The sequence below is a fragment of the Gadus chalcogrammus genome, chromosome 16 (assembly GCF_026213295.1).
Source record: "Gadus chalcogrammus isolate NIFS_2021 chromosome 16, NIFS_Gcha_1.0, whole genome shotgun sequence".
Lineage (NCBI taxonomy): Eukaryota > Metazoa > Chordata > Actinopteri > Gadiformes > Gadidae > Gadus > Gadus chalcogrammus.
Window position 1 is genome coordinate 32254908 of NC_079427.1, and position 18752 is coordinate 32273659.

At 42.6% G+C, this 18752-nt stretch overlaps 1 protein-coding gene across 1 annotated transcript; it reads left to right on the forward strand.

Annotated features, from left to right (window-relative positions):
- Positions 1-1306: 1306 nt before the first annotated feature.
- Positions 1307-3175, forward strand: LOC130406281 (uncharacterized). The gene is made up of 2 exons (XM_056611767.1): positions 1307-1684; positions 2457-3175. Exons 1-2 carry the CDS (start codon positions 1403-1405, stop codon positions 3108-3110), a joined length of 936 nt encoding a protein of 311 aa, XP_056467742.1. The 5' UTR covers positions 1307-1402; the 3' UTR covers positions 3111-3175.
- Positions 3176-18752: the final 15577 nt, after the last annotated feature.

Genomic DNA, 18752 nt, shown 5'->3' on the forward strand with positions numbered 1-18752 from the left:
ATGTATTTTTTTTTTGTATATGTGAGACAAACTACATACAGACTAATTTCACAATAAAATGTTTGTTCATATTCATTGAACAAATGAAAAGAACTCTTTCAGAATATTTTCAATTATTGAACTGCATCGAATCGCATCGCATCGCATCGCATCGAATCGCACTGAATCGTTTTTTAACAACATGCATCTTTTCTTATATCGTATCGTGACCATGTATCGAGATACGAATCGGATCGTTTTTTTCATGAGAGATTTACACCCCTAGTCTATATGTGTCATTTTTCCTTTAAATTTAAATGGTAGCAATCAACACTTAGTTTTTTTCAGTCGCTAACAAGCGTTTTTCTAAACAGTAGTCACATTTTCAAAACTCTAAACACGATTAGCACAACATCGGTCCTTTGTGGCCATACCATTCACACATTTCATGTTGTTTTCACACAATATGCAGTCAGTGAACACATTAATATAATGCTTACATTTTCTTAACAGACAAGCTATACCTCCAAACAAAATTATGGATTGTTTTTGTATTATTTACAAATGTTAACACACAACATCCCACAATTGCAAACACAATTTTCCAAACCTTAGATACAGTATAAAAACCTCTGCTTCTGTAATACAGTAATATCAGTTCTAAAACAATATATCTCAGCTGATAATAAACAAACAATTTAATAATTGACACACAGCTGATGTATGTTGGGTATATTGGGTCAACCACAGCTGATTCCACTCTGGCTTAGAATCAATGGCATTACTAAAAGGAGGACTTTGAGGAGTGATGTTTTTGGAAACAGAAACCGAAAAAGATGTCTGGACGAGGAAGAGTTAGAGCAAGGGGCCCAGGGAGAAGAGCAGGCCCAGTGAGAGGAGCAGTGAGAGGTGTAGTAGTGAGAGGAGCAGGAGTAGTGAGAGGAGCAGGAGTAGTGAGAGGAGCAGGAGAAGTGAGAGGAGCAGGAGTAGTGAGAGGAGCAGGAGTAGTGAGAGGAGCAGGAGTAGTGAGAGGTGCAGGAGTAGTGAGAGGAGCAGGAGTAGTGAGAGGAGCAGGAGTAGTGAGAGGAGCAGGTCCAGGGAGAAGAGCAGGCCTAAGGAGAGGGCAAGGTAGAGGTATAAGAATGCGTGTCGGTGGCATTCTAAGGGCTACAAGGGCAGTGGTGAGTGATGGAATTCGTGCCACTATCATTGACCATGTGATAAACCACGGTCTTTCACTAAGGGAGGCTGGTGAAAGAGTACAGCCCAATTTGGGCCGGTCAACGGTTGTGTCAATTATACGCATCTTTCAACAAACCAACAGGTAAGTTTGCATTTTACATGGATTGTTTCTATTCTCACTTGACATGTCAATGAGGCCATACAGTAATGCATATGTTGATTTTTTTTGTCCCTCAAAAGAATGCAACGTCTTCCTCCCTCTGGGGGAAGAGGTAAGCTCCTTAATCATCAACAAGAGCTTGCCATAGTAGATATGGTTGTTGCAAATAACGCAATTAAACTGCATGAGATTCAAAGCAGAATTTTGGAGGACCAAGAGATATTTCACAATATCAATAGCATCAGCCTCGCAACCATTACGCGGACATTGTCCAAACACAGAGTGCGGATGAAACAGCTCTACACTGTTCCCTTTGAGAGGAACAGTGAGCGAGTCAAGGTGCTACGACAACAATATGTCCAGGTATAGTGTGTATATTCAATTCAATGTACCGTATTTTCCGGACTATACGTCGCTCCCGAGTATTAGTCGCATCTGTCAAAAAATGCTCCATGACGAGGAAAAAAACATAGATACGTCGCATCGGTGTATAAGTCGCATTTATTTTTAAACATTTAAACAAGAACGTTTAGTCTGGAGAGACTGAATAAAATTGCAATGGCAATACAGGTGTGTCGGTCCCACTCGTAGTTCTGAGAGTATACCGAATTCAGTGACACCGGTATTCCACCGGACGCGTATGCGCCGCGGTCCTAAACCTGAGCGCACGATCGGGAGGTGGAAGTTGCGCTTTAGACACAAGTCCAGCGGAGGGCTCCAGTTTTCGCCGGCCAAGTCATGCGCTGTGATATGTGTGACAGCTATGTTGCACAACATTGCAGCTAAGGCTGGGGTAGCTTTGGTTGAACCGGAGGACATTGAGGACGATGACGACGAGAATATAATTTATTCGGTGGTGCAGTAGGCTTGCAGCGTTCAGTTGTAGGCCTAATGAATGACGGTGCCATCTTGCGGCCGAAGATTATGTACGCACAATTTTGGCATATAAGTCGCTTCGAAATATAAGTCGCAGGGCAAGCCAAACTACAAAAAAAACGCGACTTATAGTCCGGAAAATACGGTACAGTTCTATAAGCTTTGCACTTTTCAAGTAGGTAACCTACTCAGTAATAGGTTACAGTACTGTATGGTATATAGTACTATAATGGCATGATTTACATACATTTTGTTTCAGAGAGTTATGGAATTGGAGGCCAACCAGGCCCCTCATGAATTCGTATACGTGGATGAGGCAGGATTTAATCTGGCCAAAAGGCGTCGACGTGGAAGAAATGTCATTGGAAAAAGGGCCACAGTTGATGTTCCTGGACAGAGAGGGGCAAATATCACTATGTGTGCGGCAATTTCAAATGCAGGATCACTCCTCCACAAATGTCAGGTTGGACCTTACAACACCGAGCGCCTCCTTGCTTTTCTCGATGATCTCCACCAGCGCCTGGTTCCAGAGCAGGATCAGGAGGGTGAAAACAGGAGGACCTTCGTTATCACCTGGGACAACGTGGCCTTCCATCACTCACAAGCAGTTACAGCATGGTTTGAGGTCCACCCAAGACTGATTTGTCTATTTCTTCCACCCTATTCACCTTTCCTCAACCCCATAGAGGAGTTATTTTCTACATGGAGGTGGAAAGTCTATGACCATCAGCCACATGACCAGTTGTCCCTCCTTGAAGCCATGGATGCTGGCTGCAGGGACATCACAGTTGATGATTGTCAAGGGTGGATCAGGCATTCCAAGCGGTTTTATCCAAGGTGTATCGCCTTGGATAACATCAGATGCGATGTGGATGAAAACTTGTGGCCTAACCCTGAAGATCGCAGGGATTAGATAAAGGAATTTTGTGCTTTTTTTTAGTTCTCCCTTTTTACTGGGCTTTTTGCTGTTGCTTTTTTGTTCATGGATATTTTGTTAACTTTACAGTAAACAATAGTGTAAAACGTTTTCTGTTGTATCATACTGTAAACAGTATTTCTACTATACCTCCTGTAGTAAACAGTAAAGAAAAAAAACTGATTCGCTTTTTACTGGAATGCTTTTGAATGTGAACATTACATGTGGATATACAGTACAGTTCCCAAACAAAAAATTTGGCGTAAAAAACAGTGGATTGCATGTTTTGCATGCAAATACATGTAAAACTGAAACATAAAAGTCTATGCAGTTTTTGTAATGTCCACAATAGCCAGTATTTTGAAACCTGGGCCCTGTACCACGAAGCTCGCTTAGAGGGTTAGCGAGGTATGTTGAGCTCCAAGCCTGGGTTAGTTGTACCACGAAAGTCGAGCTCTTTTAGCGTCGCTGTATCACCATGGTGACATATGCTCGCAATCAAACCTGGTCGGGAGCAGTTTTTCGGCTTAGTCTAGCCGGAGATCGGCTACTTAAATCGGCGTGCGCAGCTTCCTAGCCCCTCCTCTGACAATGGCGTCACCATTTGTGGGTGTTCCCGTGGACCCCGGCGCACTTCTCGTACAGGCGTCCCTCCGGAGACAGAGGGTTTTACGGGACAGAACCGATCCCTTGGCATTGTCTGACGATATTCAGATTTCAGACTTTATTTTCATTATGCAAACAACGAAATTGGGGTTCTTCATGAGAGATACAGATTCTCATCAGAGGGTGTTCGTTATTTGATCGTCCTTTTGGACCTTATGTAGACAATTCTTACTGTTGCGCATTGAGCCTCCGTGACAGAGTGCTAGAGTAGAGGTAGCGCGTCAGTCTTGAATTTCTGCGCGGGGGGTTCGACTCCCAAGTGACGCGAATTTATGTGAAGCTTAAAAAGTCCCAATTCTCATGCATATGGAATTATATTTTTGTGCTTATTTCGAACTTGAACCCATATTTTCAAAGCCGTGCTGGCACCACATCTATGGGGGTAAAATGCATGATGATACCTCTCAGCGCTTGAAAACATGCTATACATTTCTTACATAGGGTGTATTTAAAGTGAATTCCCTAAATGATAGAATAAGGCAGGATGGACGTTGCTTATGCATTTTTAAATCATCATCATTCTATTTGGATTAATGGCGAACAATTCTGCATTTGGCATAGTTATTCTATAGACAATATGCAGAATCTTTTCACTTATACGCATATATACTGCTTGATCTAGCGTAAAGGTGAGAAAAATGACGCAAAAAACGCCCCTTTCACGTGAACGCGCACTGAACCTAAAGCGGAAAACCTGGTTCAACTAATTGAATCTAAAGTGAGCTTCGTGGTACCATTTAACTCTGATTGCGAGTTGCGGCTCTGTCGAGCCAGGTTTTCCCAAGAAAGCCTGGGTATGTTCAGCGAGCTTCGTGGTATAGGGCACTGGTGTACTTTGATTGGCTGCATGTTCCTTGTGAAGTGAAAACAAGAGTTATTCTTTGAAAGAATAATTTCATTTTGAGTCAGATGTCCAGTGTTTTGGTAAAGTTAGTGTGTGCAGAGAAAGATGTCTTCTATTTTGAAATGAAGAGTTAGTATATAGTTAACAAAATGTGCTTTTGAGAAGAAAATTATCTATTTGGCCAATTGTGTTTTGTAGGTGTAAGTCTGTGTTAAGAGTTTAGAAAAAGTATTTTAAGTATAGGTAAGCGCTCGTTAGCGATGGAAAAAAACTAATATATGTTGGATTTCAGAGTGTGTGTGTGTGTGTGTGCACGGATGTTCTAATGCAGGGGTGCCCAACCAGTCGATCGCGGTCTACCAGTAGATCGCCGACAGATCCCAAGTCGATCGCGAGGGGTGAAGAAAAAAAAAAGATTTTATTTTTTTTATTTTATTTTTATTTTTTTAATAAAATTAAATTTGCGCGGGACATATACGCGCGGTAGCGCATGTGCTGTTAACAGCAGTTGAAAGCCATCAACAGTAGTTACACACTCCTAAACGTTGGCATGGCTGAGGGGAAACAAGCTAAGACCTACCATTTTCACCCTGAGTGGGAGGAAGATTATTGTGCGCAGACGGAATGAAACCCCCACTGAAGTCCGTAGGTTCACGATACAACCCCCCCCAGTCAACAATTGTTCTCTACCCCCCCCCCCGCTTCAAGGTAGGTTTGCTGGTAGATCTCGGGAGGTTGGCTACTTGAAAAGTAGATCTTGGGTCAAAAAAGGTTGGGCACCCCTGTTCTAATGAGATGACTCATTTGCCAGCTGGTTCATCTCCTTCCCCTCTGAACTCAGTAATGATTGACACGTAACACCAGGGTAACTGAAGGCTGATTGGTCATTTCATTGCCTGGATGGAGAGACCAGAAGCGACCTGCTTGTCCTGCCCTTATTGCGACCCTTACATGGTTGACTCCACGGTGCCTGTGGGGTCCGGGTCCTACAACACGGATCTTGAATCGTTGTGTTTTAAGGAACGAGGGCGCAAATAACCCCATGTCACTTCCTGTTATGAGACGGACCCCCGGTCTCCTCGTGGACTCATTATGCCCTTTAGGATTCTCTCCTTCTCGCTGGCTGTGTCCCACTTTCCAAATACTTGGCTCGCCACTGGCTATGGTGCCCAATTACACTGACTCGTTAAATCAACCATTTACATTTTAATTTGGCAAGAAATGCAGCAGCCTCTTTTAACCAACTTTGGATTGGGGTTAGAGGCTGCACTTGTATAAGATAATTAATTCGCTGAAATGAAATTTGGATGTGCAAACTACAATTGTAAGTGGTGGATATTAGAGATTTGTGGATGCTTTTCATGCAGACACCCAATGGAGCACGAGTCACATCATTGCTGCGTTTAAAAGTGAAGCAGCAACGATGAAAAGATAGCTGTGGTAGGTCATTGTTGTTGTTGTTTCATCTCATGCCTGGTCCGTCATAATGGTTTGGAAATGGTTCTAGAAATGTTTGATGTTTCTATTCATTAAAATGATAGTTATATTAGTTATATATTCCTACTATAACAGCAGGCCTGTCGCTCCAGTTACTCATGTGCGCATGTGCATACAGCCTGCAGCTCACACATTCACACACACAGCACGCGCAAACGCATACATACACTGCAAGCACGCACATACACACCGCATGCACACACCGCACACACGCACATGCGCACAAACATACATGGAAACCAGAGATGGAAATTAACTTTTTTGCCCACCAGCCACTGTGGCAGGTAGATTTAAAAATCTACCAGCCACTCATCTTTTTTACCAGCCACTTTTTATACGCTATATATTAGAGCCCGACCGATATATCGGCAGGCCGATATTATCGGCCGATATTAGGCATTTTTCAAACTATTCGGTATCGGCCTTTATAATGGCCGATAAATGAATATTAAAGTTGACTAATATTAAGTTGGTCCACCAGAGGGCGCTCTAACGCCCAAACCCGCTGATTCAGCCAGAGTTAGGCAGAGTGAATGACAGAGATCGACGGAGATCATCGGTGTTGTTCATGTGTGCAAGTGTGTTCATGGTAAATTGGCAACTGTCACGAGACATACATTGCTTGAATAACAATTAAAAGAACATCCCCATCAATTCTCTAAAGTCGATAAGCATGACTTAATTCATGACTACCATGTCCAGTTTTGCTGTTGTTACGTGTTAGCTGAGAGTGAAAAGGATTTAAAGGATAACTACAAATAACCAATGTTAGGGAAATGTGTTTGTTTTTTTGCGCGTTTTTGGATTTTTTTTTAATATATATATATCGGCCGATATATCGGCATATCGGAATTTTAAATCACAAAATATTCGTATCGGTATCGGCCTTAAAAATTCTATATCGGTCGGGCTCTACTATATATTTTTTAATATATGCGTACATTTTAAACAATATAATAGTAACAATAGATAAGAAAAGTGTTTTTCATACACATCAGTTGGTGTTACGATGACAAGTTTGGGGATAATTCATCTATACAAAGTATTTTCATTAAAAAACGAATTGACATTAATAATAAAACAACATGCATGGCTACACCATCATAAGTCAATAGGAACATTTGTTTTTTTGTATTTACATGTGACTGTATACAAATGTGTCCACACAGACATGGTAACTAACGTATGATAGTAAGCATTATATGCCCTTAACACTAATATTCAGAAGAAAATATGTGTGGCATTCAGTCCAATGCTGAAAATATATCTGTGGCATTCAGTAGGCCAATGCTGTGGTAAAGTGTGACCAAGTGTTTCTTTCTGTTCAATAGATAGAACTTTATCAATCCCCTGTAGGAGAAATTTGTTAATGTTTGTCCCTATAAAACAATAATGGTAAAATAATAAATACAAAACACGACGGTAACTGAGTAGGTCAAACCGTCCAATCTGAAGGCTCTACTTAACCACTCCCCCTACTCACTTCCACCAATGCGAAGCGAACAGAACTGAGTAGGGGAGGGCGTAGCCTAACTAGTTTGTGAACGACCCAGAGAAACGCAACTCAAATTCAATGTGAACATATATGAGGCTTTAATAAAATCCCGGACGATTTTGAAATTCCGACACACATTTTTTAAAAGTGTGTCAAAAAGAGGGCTTGTCCGGGCAAAAGAGGACGTCTGGTTACCATACCGTGTGGCGTGTGAGCGTGTGCATGGGTTGAATTGCGTGTGTCTCACGCCGAACGCGTGAGACTTGAGAGCCCCGTTACCGATATTATCCCGGATATTGACAGTCGCAGTTCAGCAAAAGAGGCGTAGAGGAAGAAGGGGCCCGGATGTTGACAGTAATGGTTGTGGAACTGTGCAGCGCCGTATAACGAATGTATTAGATATGCAAATTTGATCGGACCTGACTGGAAAGTATTACCCGCCACAGTGGCGGGTGAAGTGACACAATTCACCCGCCACCATACAAATCCACCCGCAAATGGCGTGTGGCGGGTGTTAATTTCCATCCCTGATGGAAACGCACACACACCGTACGTCAAGACAAAGGCAGCGAAACATACACGGAAGCGCACACATGCAGGCACACACACGCACGCGCACCCACCATACGTCAATACAAAGGCAGCGATACACTCGCCGAGCTAACTGTGTGTTCACACCAAACGCGAAATTTTTCGCCCGTTCGCGTTGGCGCCGAAATTGTCGCACCACACATCATAATCCGTAACTGTGCAAGTTGTCGAATTTGTCGCGCCACAACAAGATATCCACCATTGCATGTCTTTATCTTTTGTGGAAGAGGGAGAGACGTCGGAGGAGCCGACGCAGTATATTCATAATATTGTAATGACAACGGAAGAGGCAGTGAATGAAGTATAGAATAGACAGAGATTTATTAGATAGGCCTACCTAATAAACCGTTGGAACACACAAGACCGGAAACATAGCAACGCCGGTAAACAAACCCCGAGAAGCCCAATCCCTATGAGAGCTCCCCGCGCTACGGCCATCCGGAGGCGCAAAGAGCTTTGGCCGTGATATGGCATACAAATATTATATTATATATTATATTATATATAGAGCTCAGGGAGTCGCAAATGGCAACATTCACTTTCTCCTCAATGCTGCAGTTCACCCCGGACTGCACTGCACTGAGTTTGACGGTTGAACGCTGATTGGCTGTTACGTTACACATGTGACTCAGTGGGCACGCTGTTGAACGCTGATTGGCTGTCATCACGCGAAATTTGCGTCAAAGTTCAAATATTTGAACTCGAGCGAATGTTTCGCGTGACAAATTCTCGTGAACGCACTCGCCTATGTACGGCAAAAGTGTGGCGCGACAAATCAAAACTTGTCGCCGGTTTTCTCTCGCGAGAAATTCGCCCGAAACGCGTCTATACGTTCACTTTGTATGGGATCCTGTCGCGTTTGGTGTGAACAGACATTATGGGTGAGCTAAGACGTTATGGCCGACATCAGGGGCGTAGCCATTATTTCAGAAGTGAGGGGGACGAATTGTTCAGAGTGGAAGTGACAGGGTAATAAGCCACTTCATTTAATTTAACTGTCGATCATGTCGATAACATATCGACATTAAGATGTAGCTATTTTACCTTTGCCGTCGTCAACTATGACAGCACAGATGTGCAAAATTAATCAAGACTAAGACAAATGGTATGGCCTATACCTGCTTCCTTTAAAACACAAATAGTGCAGTAGTCAAACAGTATCAGCAAAAAGTCTCTTTGAATATAAACTAAACTAATCTTAGAGTCACTCTTATCCTAAAGACATTTCCTTAGCCAGTTATAATTTCTCCTGCAATGACATAGATAATAAATATGCAAAGCAAAACGTATAAATAGCATTAAGAATAGTAGTGGTGACGTAGCTGTGGAAATTAATCTCGAAGTCACTTTTATCCTATCGATAATCTCTCTTTCTATTGTATGAAGATTAAAAAATATGTACAAAACAACCGTGAGCACAAGTTCTGTGTAGAAATGCGAGGAGTGGGTTTATTCCTAGGTGGGAGAGTAGCCAAAACTTGTAGTCAAGTAGGAGTATTGTTACTTTAGAATAATATAAGTAAAAAATTATTTTGCAGTAAAACAACTCTTGAGTACAATTTATCAAAAAAGTTACTCAAGTAAACGTAACTAGTTACCATCATCTCTGCACCTAGCAAGCGATTTAACATACGTAGGTGACAGTTAACAATTGTTAACTATCTTAACTTGATATATTGACATCTATTAGTCAGTCATCATTTAACTAAACAACATGCAACAGCATTACTCAACTTACACGGTTTGTTTGGAAAAAACAATGTAAAGTTTTTGGCCTCTTGGCAGCTGCTGGTTTGCTGAACATGCTTGAAACAGATCCGATTCTGAATCAACGTCTCTGTGATTGAAATCACAACATGACAGCGGTGTTTGTCACCTGGTTCCGCCTGCTCATGGTGCGTTCAAAGACGGATCGGAAAAACGCGTTTCCACGTGTTAGAAATGAATTGAATGGTTGTAATGGCTGTAAAAAGTGCAGGGGACAGAGGGCACAGATACGGGAAATGGAGGGGGACCCCCACGTACCCCGCGTCCGCTACGCCCATAGGCGACACAGTCTCCGAGCTAAGACGTTATGGGCGAGTGTCGCTGCGGTGTGTGCGCGTGCGTGTGTGTTCGTACCTGCGCGTGTGTCGCTGTGGTGTGTGCGAGTGCGTTCTTACCTGCGCGGGTGTCGATGGCAGAGCACTCTCCCAGGTAAGACTATGTTTTTGGCAGGTCGTTCATTGTGTCATATAAAACCGTTAATGGTCCCGTGGCATGAAAATCGCACTTCATGAGGTTTTCTAACACAAATATGAGTTCCCCTAGCCTGCCTATGGTCCCCCAGTGGCTAAAACTTGCGTTCGGTGTAAAACGAGCACTAGGTGTTCTGCTCGCCTTTAAAAAGACGGAGGCTCAAGCGTATGGGGTCAGAACAGTCTCATTAATAATGAATGCACAGAGAAGGATTCACAAATGTATTTTGTGATTTATATATAAATTACTTTCTTCTCACAAATACATTTCAATGCACCCACAAATGGATATCGGTATGTATAAATGTAAAATAAAGCCCTAAACAAAAATAAGTTTCACAAACACATTTCTGATCCACACCCAAATGTGGCTTGTTTTAAATAAATGTGATATAAATCCATCAATATATGAATTAAAAAAATATTTGCAATTTTAATCAAAAATGTATTTGGATGTTGTTACTTTTATATGCAAACTGTTAAACTTCAATTAACAAGACGCTTTTCATTTGTGAACTTTGTGTGTGAACTGGTCTGTATTTATAAGTGGATTTTTGAGAGACTCCTGACGTGGCTGGATTCACAAATGCATTTTTTTCAACCAGGAACTCTGTAATCAATCAGATGCCTCCCTCGTTTTCAGCCAATTACGCTTTTCACAAACCTCTTGCTTTTCACGAACCTGAGCTGTTCGAAGTGTTCTCATCACGGGTTGCGGGAGATGATGCCACACTCTCCACCTCTTGTTCTTGCTCTGCCCTTTTCTTCCCAAATAATTTTCTTCCATCCATCTCTTATCAACGATATTTTATTACCTGAGAAGACCTCTGAGAAGTGGCGCGGCGCCAGGATGTTGCCATAGCACCACCAGAATTTGTTTTGCAACACCAGGGGGTATACCACGAACCTCGCTGAACATACCCAGGCTTTCTTGGGAAAACCTGGCTCGACAGAGCCGCAACTCGCAATCAGAGTTAAATGGTACCACGACGCTCACTTTAGATTCAATTATTTGAACCAGGTTTTCCGCTTTAGGTTCAATGCGCGTTCACATAAAAGGGGCGTTTCTCGCGTCATTTGACTCACCCTTATGCAAAATAAATAGCGCGAGAGCGGTGTATTTCATCCAAGGCGAGCAGTGTATTATTATGAACTCCTACGAGGAATTCAAAGTTCAAATCACAGCCAAGGGGAACACGGTTGCCCATAATATGGCTAGGGTGGCGTGCTGGCAAAAAATAGCCGACCGTGTTAATTCGTAACTGAAAAGATTCTGCATATTGTCTAAATAATATTATGTATCATCATCCCTTTTACCCCCATATATGTGGGGCCCCATGTTTGCTCCTACGAACATGGGGCCAAGTCAAAAATAAATATAAAAATATTATTCAATGTGGTAAGTTGTAAGCATCCATTTGAATAATTTCAGGTGAATCTAGCCTATGATTTGGTTTTCCGACGATGGAGGGGATTTTTCTTAACAATTCTCACAGCTATAATATGAATTTGTAGAATAAAAAATGCCTAGACCTAATTGTGTCACTGACATAGCGGTTATATAAGGGATAATGGACAACACGGCACTTGACTATAGGTTAATGTACGTTGAACGTGCAGGGCCACCTTCAAACACAGACACACTGCGAAACACTAACCACGTTTACATGGCACATCTGATCCGCATAGATTTCTATGCGGAATAGATCTGTTCCTAAAATGTGATCCCCTACTGTATACATGGTAGTAACAAAAGTGTCAGTTATGTCTCTCGCGCATACCTGACAAATCTCTGGACCGGCGGCGACATAATGGACGTCTTATCACTATTTGGCATTGTGAATTTGATTTTAATGAAAGCACAGCAGGAGAGAGCTTTTCTCTGCCTGCTCCTTCAATTAAGAAGGAGGACAGCACAGCTACGTCCGATCTTTATATTTACCCCCACCTCCGCCGCAAACAAGAGGAATTTGAATGCGAGTCCGCAGCCAAGACTGGTGGGAGAGAGTGGTCTCTCTGGGTTAAGTATTTTAACGTTCAGCCTGCAAAAGTACTAGTAGTAGCCTACTCATTTACAGTTATCTCGGACGCGCGCGGACACTACGATACGCGAACACGTCATTAATAAACACCCATGTCCCGTCGCTGAGCAACCGGACACGCTTACCGGACTACTTACGAACAAAGACGGGAATCAGGCAATAAATCCACTTTCCTTGACAGTGGTCAAGTTCGGTGTGCATAAAAGTACCAACGGAGCTCTTTAAACCCCAATCTGTTCGGAATAAGTGTATGCATGTTGATTACAATTTTTTTGTATTCCGAATGAGGCGTATATATGATCATTTTCTATTCCGCATAGAAATCTATGCCGATCAGATGTGTCCATGTAAACGCGGCTAGTAAGTGCACGGCTTCTTTGTGTAGCATTGACTACATACGGTCCAACAAGGAAGATCAAATAATGAATACCCTCTGACGAGAATCTGTATCTCTCATAAAGAATATCGTCAGACAATGCCATGGGATCGGTTCTGTGCCGAAAAACCCTCTGTCTCCGGAGAGACGCCTGTACCATAAGTGCGCCGAGGTCCACGGGAACACCCACAAATGGTGACGCCATCATCGGAGGACGGGCTAGGAAGCTGCGCACGCCGATATAAGTACCCGATCTCCGGATAGACTAAGCTGAAAAGCTGCTCCCGACCAGGTTTGGTTGCGAGCGTAAGTCACCATGGTGATACAGCGACGCTTAAAGAGATCGACTTTCGTGGTACAGCTAACCCAGGCTTTCAGCTCAACATACCTCGCTAACCCTCTAATCGAGCTTCGTAGTACAGGCCCCAAGTTGGCTATGTATTTATATTATTTATTTATTATTAAGAATGAAAGAAAATGTGTAATGAAATAATAAAACTGAGTGATGTGATTTAAGATTTGCGATAATTTTTGTTTGAATAACGTCTTGCTCCCGCAGACAGTGCCGGCGCCGGCATTGCAAGGGGAGGGATATTATGTAAGTTTGCAGGAGGCGGGATAAGTGTTGCCGCTTTCACTCAGGTTTGTTTTGGTTTGACGCAGACAGCACGGAGGCAAAACAGACCGCAGAACTCATCGCGATCGTCGTCAATGTTGCTGCAAAGATTCAGCATATATTCAGAAAAGCAGTATTTACGTGTATATGTGAAAGCAGCTATTATTATTATATATATTGTAGCGGGCCAGTGGGTGTGGGGTTTCCACGCTACCAAGTTGAATAGACAAAACGATCCAACACACAGAGAGCAGTTCAAAGGGAGGGTTTATTTACAGGGAAACTAATTATCACCAGAGTAAAACAAAGGGTAATCCAAAGTACGTGTTCAGGAGTCGTCGCCGGGAGGGTCCCAAACAGGAAATGGTCGGGACACAGGTTGTCGATCTAAGTTCCAGGTTTCTTACCCTCTTGGCCGTACAAAATTTACAGAAGCTCACGCAGAGACTCTCTGTAGTCGGCCGTACCGAGCTTCCAGGCGATCACACAGATCCTGCCTGCTCCCCAGCCCTAAGTCCGGCTTGTGGTAGCCTACTCCCCTCTTTATCAGCAAGCACTCTATCTTAATGGCCTTCAGGCCTGCCTCGTTAAAGTCCATATATGCCTTGAGGAAGTCCATATATGGCTTGGGGGTGGAGCTAGTAGGTTTCCAGATCTACCACTCCCCTCCTTCCTCCCTGGCGTCTGCCACAATATATATAATAGTGCTGTCAATTGAACGCGTTATTAACGGCGTAAACGCAAACCAATTTTAACAGCGATCATTTTTTGAACGCACGATTAACGCTCTTTTGGCTTGGCAAACTTAGTTTTTTCACCTGCTGCCTAGCAACAACTGGTTGCGTTAGAAAAACTACAACAACATACTGGATCTACACCGGAAACAAAACAACAAGTACGCCGCGCAAAACTTGTTGGGGCATGCACGGATACGGAGCGGGTGAACAACTCCTTAAAAGTGTGTGTGTGTGTTTGTGCAACCTGGTCTCACAGGAATACGTGAAATGACGACAGACGCTTAACTCGAAGTCCGTGGCCACATCACGGAAACACGCCGATTTCCGTGATGTGGCCACGGATTTCGAGTTAAGCGTCCGTAGTCATTTCACGGATTCCTGTGAGACCAGGGCCCCGTTTCCCGATATCGATGGATCTTCGCTGGTAAGATGGTTCGAAAGATGGATCTTTCGAACCATCGATAATTTCTTTGGAGCGTTTCCCGAAACTCCTCTTAACGTGAACGCGCATTCGCTGCACTCATGACGATCGTACGATTGTACCTGTCCACTGACATGGTGCTGAAACGGGCTATGACGCAGGGGGAGACGCAGGAATGTCGGAGGAAAATGGGTTTAAAAAGGGTTAAAATATCACCCCAGAAAAACTACAACAACATACTGGATCTACACCGGAAACAAAACAACAAGTACGCCGCGCAAAACTTGTTGGGGCATGCACGGATACGGAGCGGGTGAACAACTCCTTAAAAGTGTGTGTGTGTGTTTGTGCAACCTGGTCTCACAGGAATACGTGAAATGACGACAGACGCTTAACTCGAAGTCCGTGGCCACATCACGGAAACACGCCGATTTCCGTGATGTGGCCACGGATTTCGAGTTAAGCGTCCGTAGTCATTTCACGGATTCCTGTGAGACCAGGGCCCCGTTTCCCGATATCGATGGATCTTCGCTGGTAAGATGGTTCGAAAGATGGATCTTTCGAACCATCGATAATTTCTTTGGAGCGTTTCCCGAAACTCCTCTTAACGTGAACGCGCATTCGCTGCACTCATGACGATCGTACGATTGTACCTGTCCACTGACATGGTGCTGAAACGGGCTATGACGCAGGGGGAGACGCAGGAATGTCGGAGGAAAATGGGTTTAAAAAGGGTTAAAATATCACCCCATCAAGGCCAACCGCAGAGTAGCCTACGAAAAGAATAGATTGCAATAATATGAATGCTAAAGATATTAAAACACAATTGATTAAGCCTAGGCCGACATATATATCAGTCCTAATCCTGAGCGCACGATCAGGAGGTGGAAGTTGCGCTTTAGATGCCTTCACAAGTCCAGCGGAGGGCTCCAGTTTTCGCCGGCCAAGTCATGCGCTGTGATATGTGTGACAGCTATGTTGCACAAAATTGCAGCTAAGGCTGGGGTAGCTTTGGTTGAACCGGACGACATTGAGGATGATGACGACGAGGAAGATCGGTGTGAGGACGGCCTCCCTCATAACTACGCGGCTGGTTTTCATGCACGTCGAAGAATGATTGAGACTTTTTTTTAACCCCCTCCACCCTCCCACATGTCACTAAACATTCCCGTCAACGTGACCAATCCCCACCATATCCCAGCCTTTTGCCTGCTCCTTTGCATTTTTTTTTTAATATTTTTATAATTAATATTTTCTTTTCTTTTTTATAATTTTTGTATTTTTTATTTTTTTTTACATTATTTTATGCTACGTTTTATGAGTAGCCTATGTCAGTCTGCACAAATCCCCCCCACTTTCTCTCACACATTTTAAGTGCCCTGCCTGCTCAAACATTTCCTGGACTGTCTCTCTCAAACTAAGAACATAATGGCCCACATTAGGCTCAGACGCACGTGATACACCATTACCAATGTGTTATAATAAAACGCATCCAATACTAGAAATGTCCGCTGGTTACGCCACTGAGGCTATAGTAGGCTAACGAGGCTCTTAGGGCCCTATCTTGCATCCGGCGCAAGTGACTTAGTCACTGGCGCATGTGTCGTTGCTAGTTTACAACTGGCGCAGAGCGTTCTTTTCCCACCAGCGCCACTCGCCGGTAAATTAGGGATTGATCATGCGCCCCAAGGGGCGGTTCGGTGGAAGGAGTCTCTGAATACCATTGCGCTACTGACCAGGAAATACCTGGTTTAAAGTCAGTGGCGCGTTGTTCAGATGCTATTTTAAGGGCGCATGCATACATGCGCATGAGATGCATACGGATTGCTTGTGCACCTCGCGCATACACTTTGCTTCTCTCATCTACCTAGCCGCACATTCTTGGTAAATTATTTGGGAAAGAACAGCTGATGCAGCGGTAATAAGTTGTACTTTTTTTATTTTTTTTTATATATTTATTGGCTTTTCAAAATTTTCAACAAATAGACACATAGACAAATACAAATATTCACATATAAAAAAAAAAAAAATAAATCACAATTAAATAACAATACTTAAAAAAGAAAATAGAAAAAAAATAGATGCATGAGTAATTAGTAAACCTGCATTTTCTATAGAAATTATGCTCCGAAATTTTGCACTGGCATCAGAAATTACAATCTAAATATCAAGTAAATCTCTTGCTTGGAGGCTCTCAAGAAATCCCATAAATTGTCCCCACACTTTAAAGAACATTTTCATTTTCCCCTTGGAGGCATATGTCAATTTTTCTAAAGCTAAACAGTTGGAGAGGCTTTTGAGCCAATGACTCACTGTCGGAGTCTCTGTACCTTTCCATGTGACTGCTATACAGTGTTTGGCCAGTAGGGAGCAGAGAATAACAATTTTTCTGTTCAAACTTGACAACTGTAAATCTGGTGGAAGTACTCCAAGGATAAAAATGCGAGGGCAGACAGGCAACACGGTGCAAATCACATCTGAAATAGTTTCAATTACCTTTTCCCAAAAACTTTTAATATTAGGGCAGCTCCAGAGGCAGTGAAACAATATTCCTTCTTCGAGACCACATTTAATACATACATCTGGGTTATTATTATCAAAGCGATGTAGCAGAGAGGGAGTTATTTATGTACGCATGATCCATTTAAATTGTAAAAGTTTGTATCTGGTATTGATAGTCTGGGTTTGTGCATCATGGCAAACTCTCTTCCATTCGTCCTCAGTTATCTCTACATCCAAATCTCTAGACCAGGTCAATCTACTTTTATCTGATGATTCTTTAGATTCATTCACAAGGATCTTGTAAATCAAAGAGACCTGTCCGCGTCCTTTAAGATGATCAATAACAGCCTGTTCGAGAGTAGACAAAGGTGGTCTATAGGGGGACTGTTTGAGTGCTGTTAAAATATAACTCCTAATTTGTAGGTATTTGAAAAAAAAATTGGAAGGTATATTATAGATTGTTTTTAAATCATCAAAGCTGTAAAGCAGACCATCCTCATTATACATATCTATAACTTTACTAATCCCTCACTCTGCCCACAATTTAAAGCCGAGGTCCCTTTTGCCTGGAGAAAATCTGCTATTTCCCCAGATCGGTGTAAAGCCTGAAATAACTGGGTCTATTTTAAAGTAAGATTGAATTTTATACCAGACTCTTATTGTATTCTTGACGAATGGGTTATGGGTGTCTTTAAGCAGATTTTTCAATGTATTAGAATACAGATAGAGCTTTAGTGGTAGAGGAGATGTATTGGCATTTTCTATTGAGACCCAGGGTATGGTGGAATTGTCTGAGAACCAGAACATTGCTGCACTAATCTGGGCCGCCCAATAATACCAGATAAAGTTAGGAACTTTCAGTCCTCCGCTTTCGAATGGCAAGTAAAGTAGGGTGAGTCTAAGCCTTGGGCGTTTGTTGTTCCAAATAAAGTTTGTTGTCATTTTTTTCAATTTGGGGAATAGATTAGAAGGGGGCTGCAAAGGGATAGATTGGAATAAATATAAAAGTTTTGGTAGGATATTCATCTTAATAATGTTGACACGGCCAATCATAGAAATGGGAAGCTCTGACCATTTTTTTAAGGGATTCTGATACTGATTTTAAAATTGGATCGTAGTTTGTATGAACTATGTCGTTGATATCTGGAGTTATTTTTATTCCTAGATAGGTAAAGCCATGAGGTGAGTCATGAAATGTATTCACTAATGGGGGGTTGTCCCTCTCAGTCTTCCTAAAGAACATAATATTAGATTTTGTGTTATTCACCTTATAACCAGAGATACTTCCAAAAGTGTCCAACAATTCTATAAGTGTTGGTAAGGATTGCGCTAAGTGTCTCAAGAATATAACAATATCATCAGCAAAGAGGCCCAGACGGTGTTCATAATTTCCAATTGTAACTCCTGTTATTAAGGGGTGGGATCTGATAGTCATTGCTAGGGGTTCGATCGACAGGACAAATAAGAGAGGTGACAATGGGCACCCCTGTCGGGTACCCCTGGTTAGTGTAAAGGGTTCTGAAATAATTGTGTTTGTCAGAACTTCAGCAGTGGGATTGTTGTAGAGCAGTTTTATCCATTTAACAATGTTTTCTCCAAAACCGAATCTGGGCAA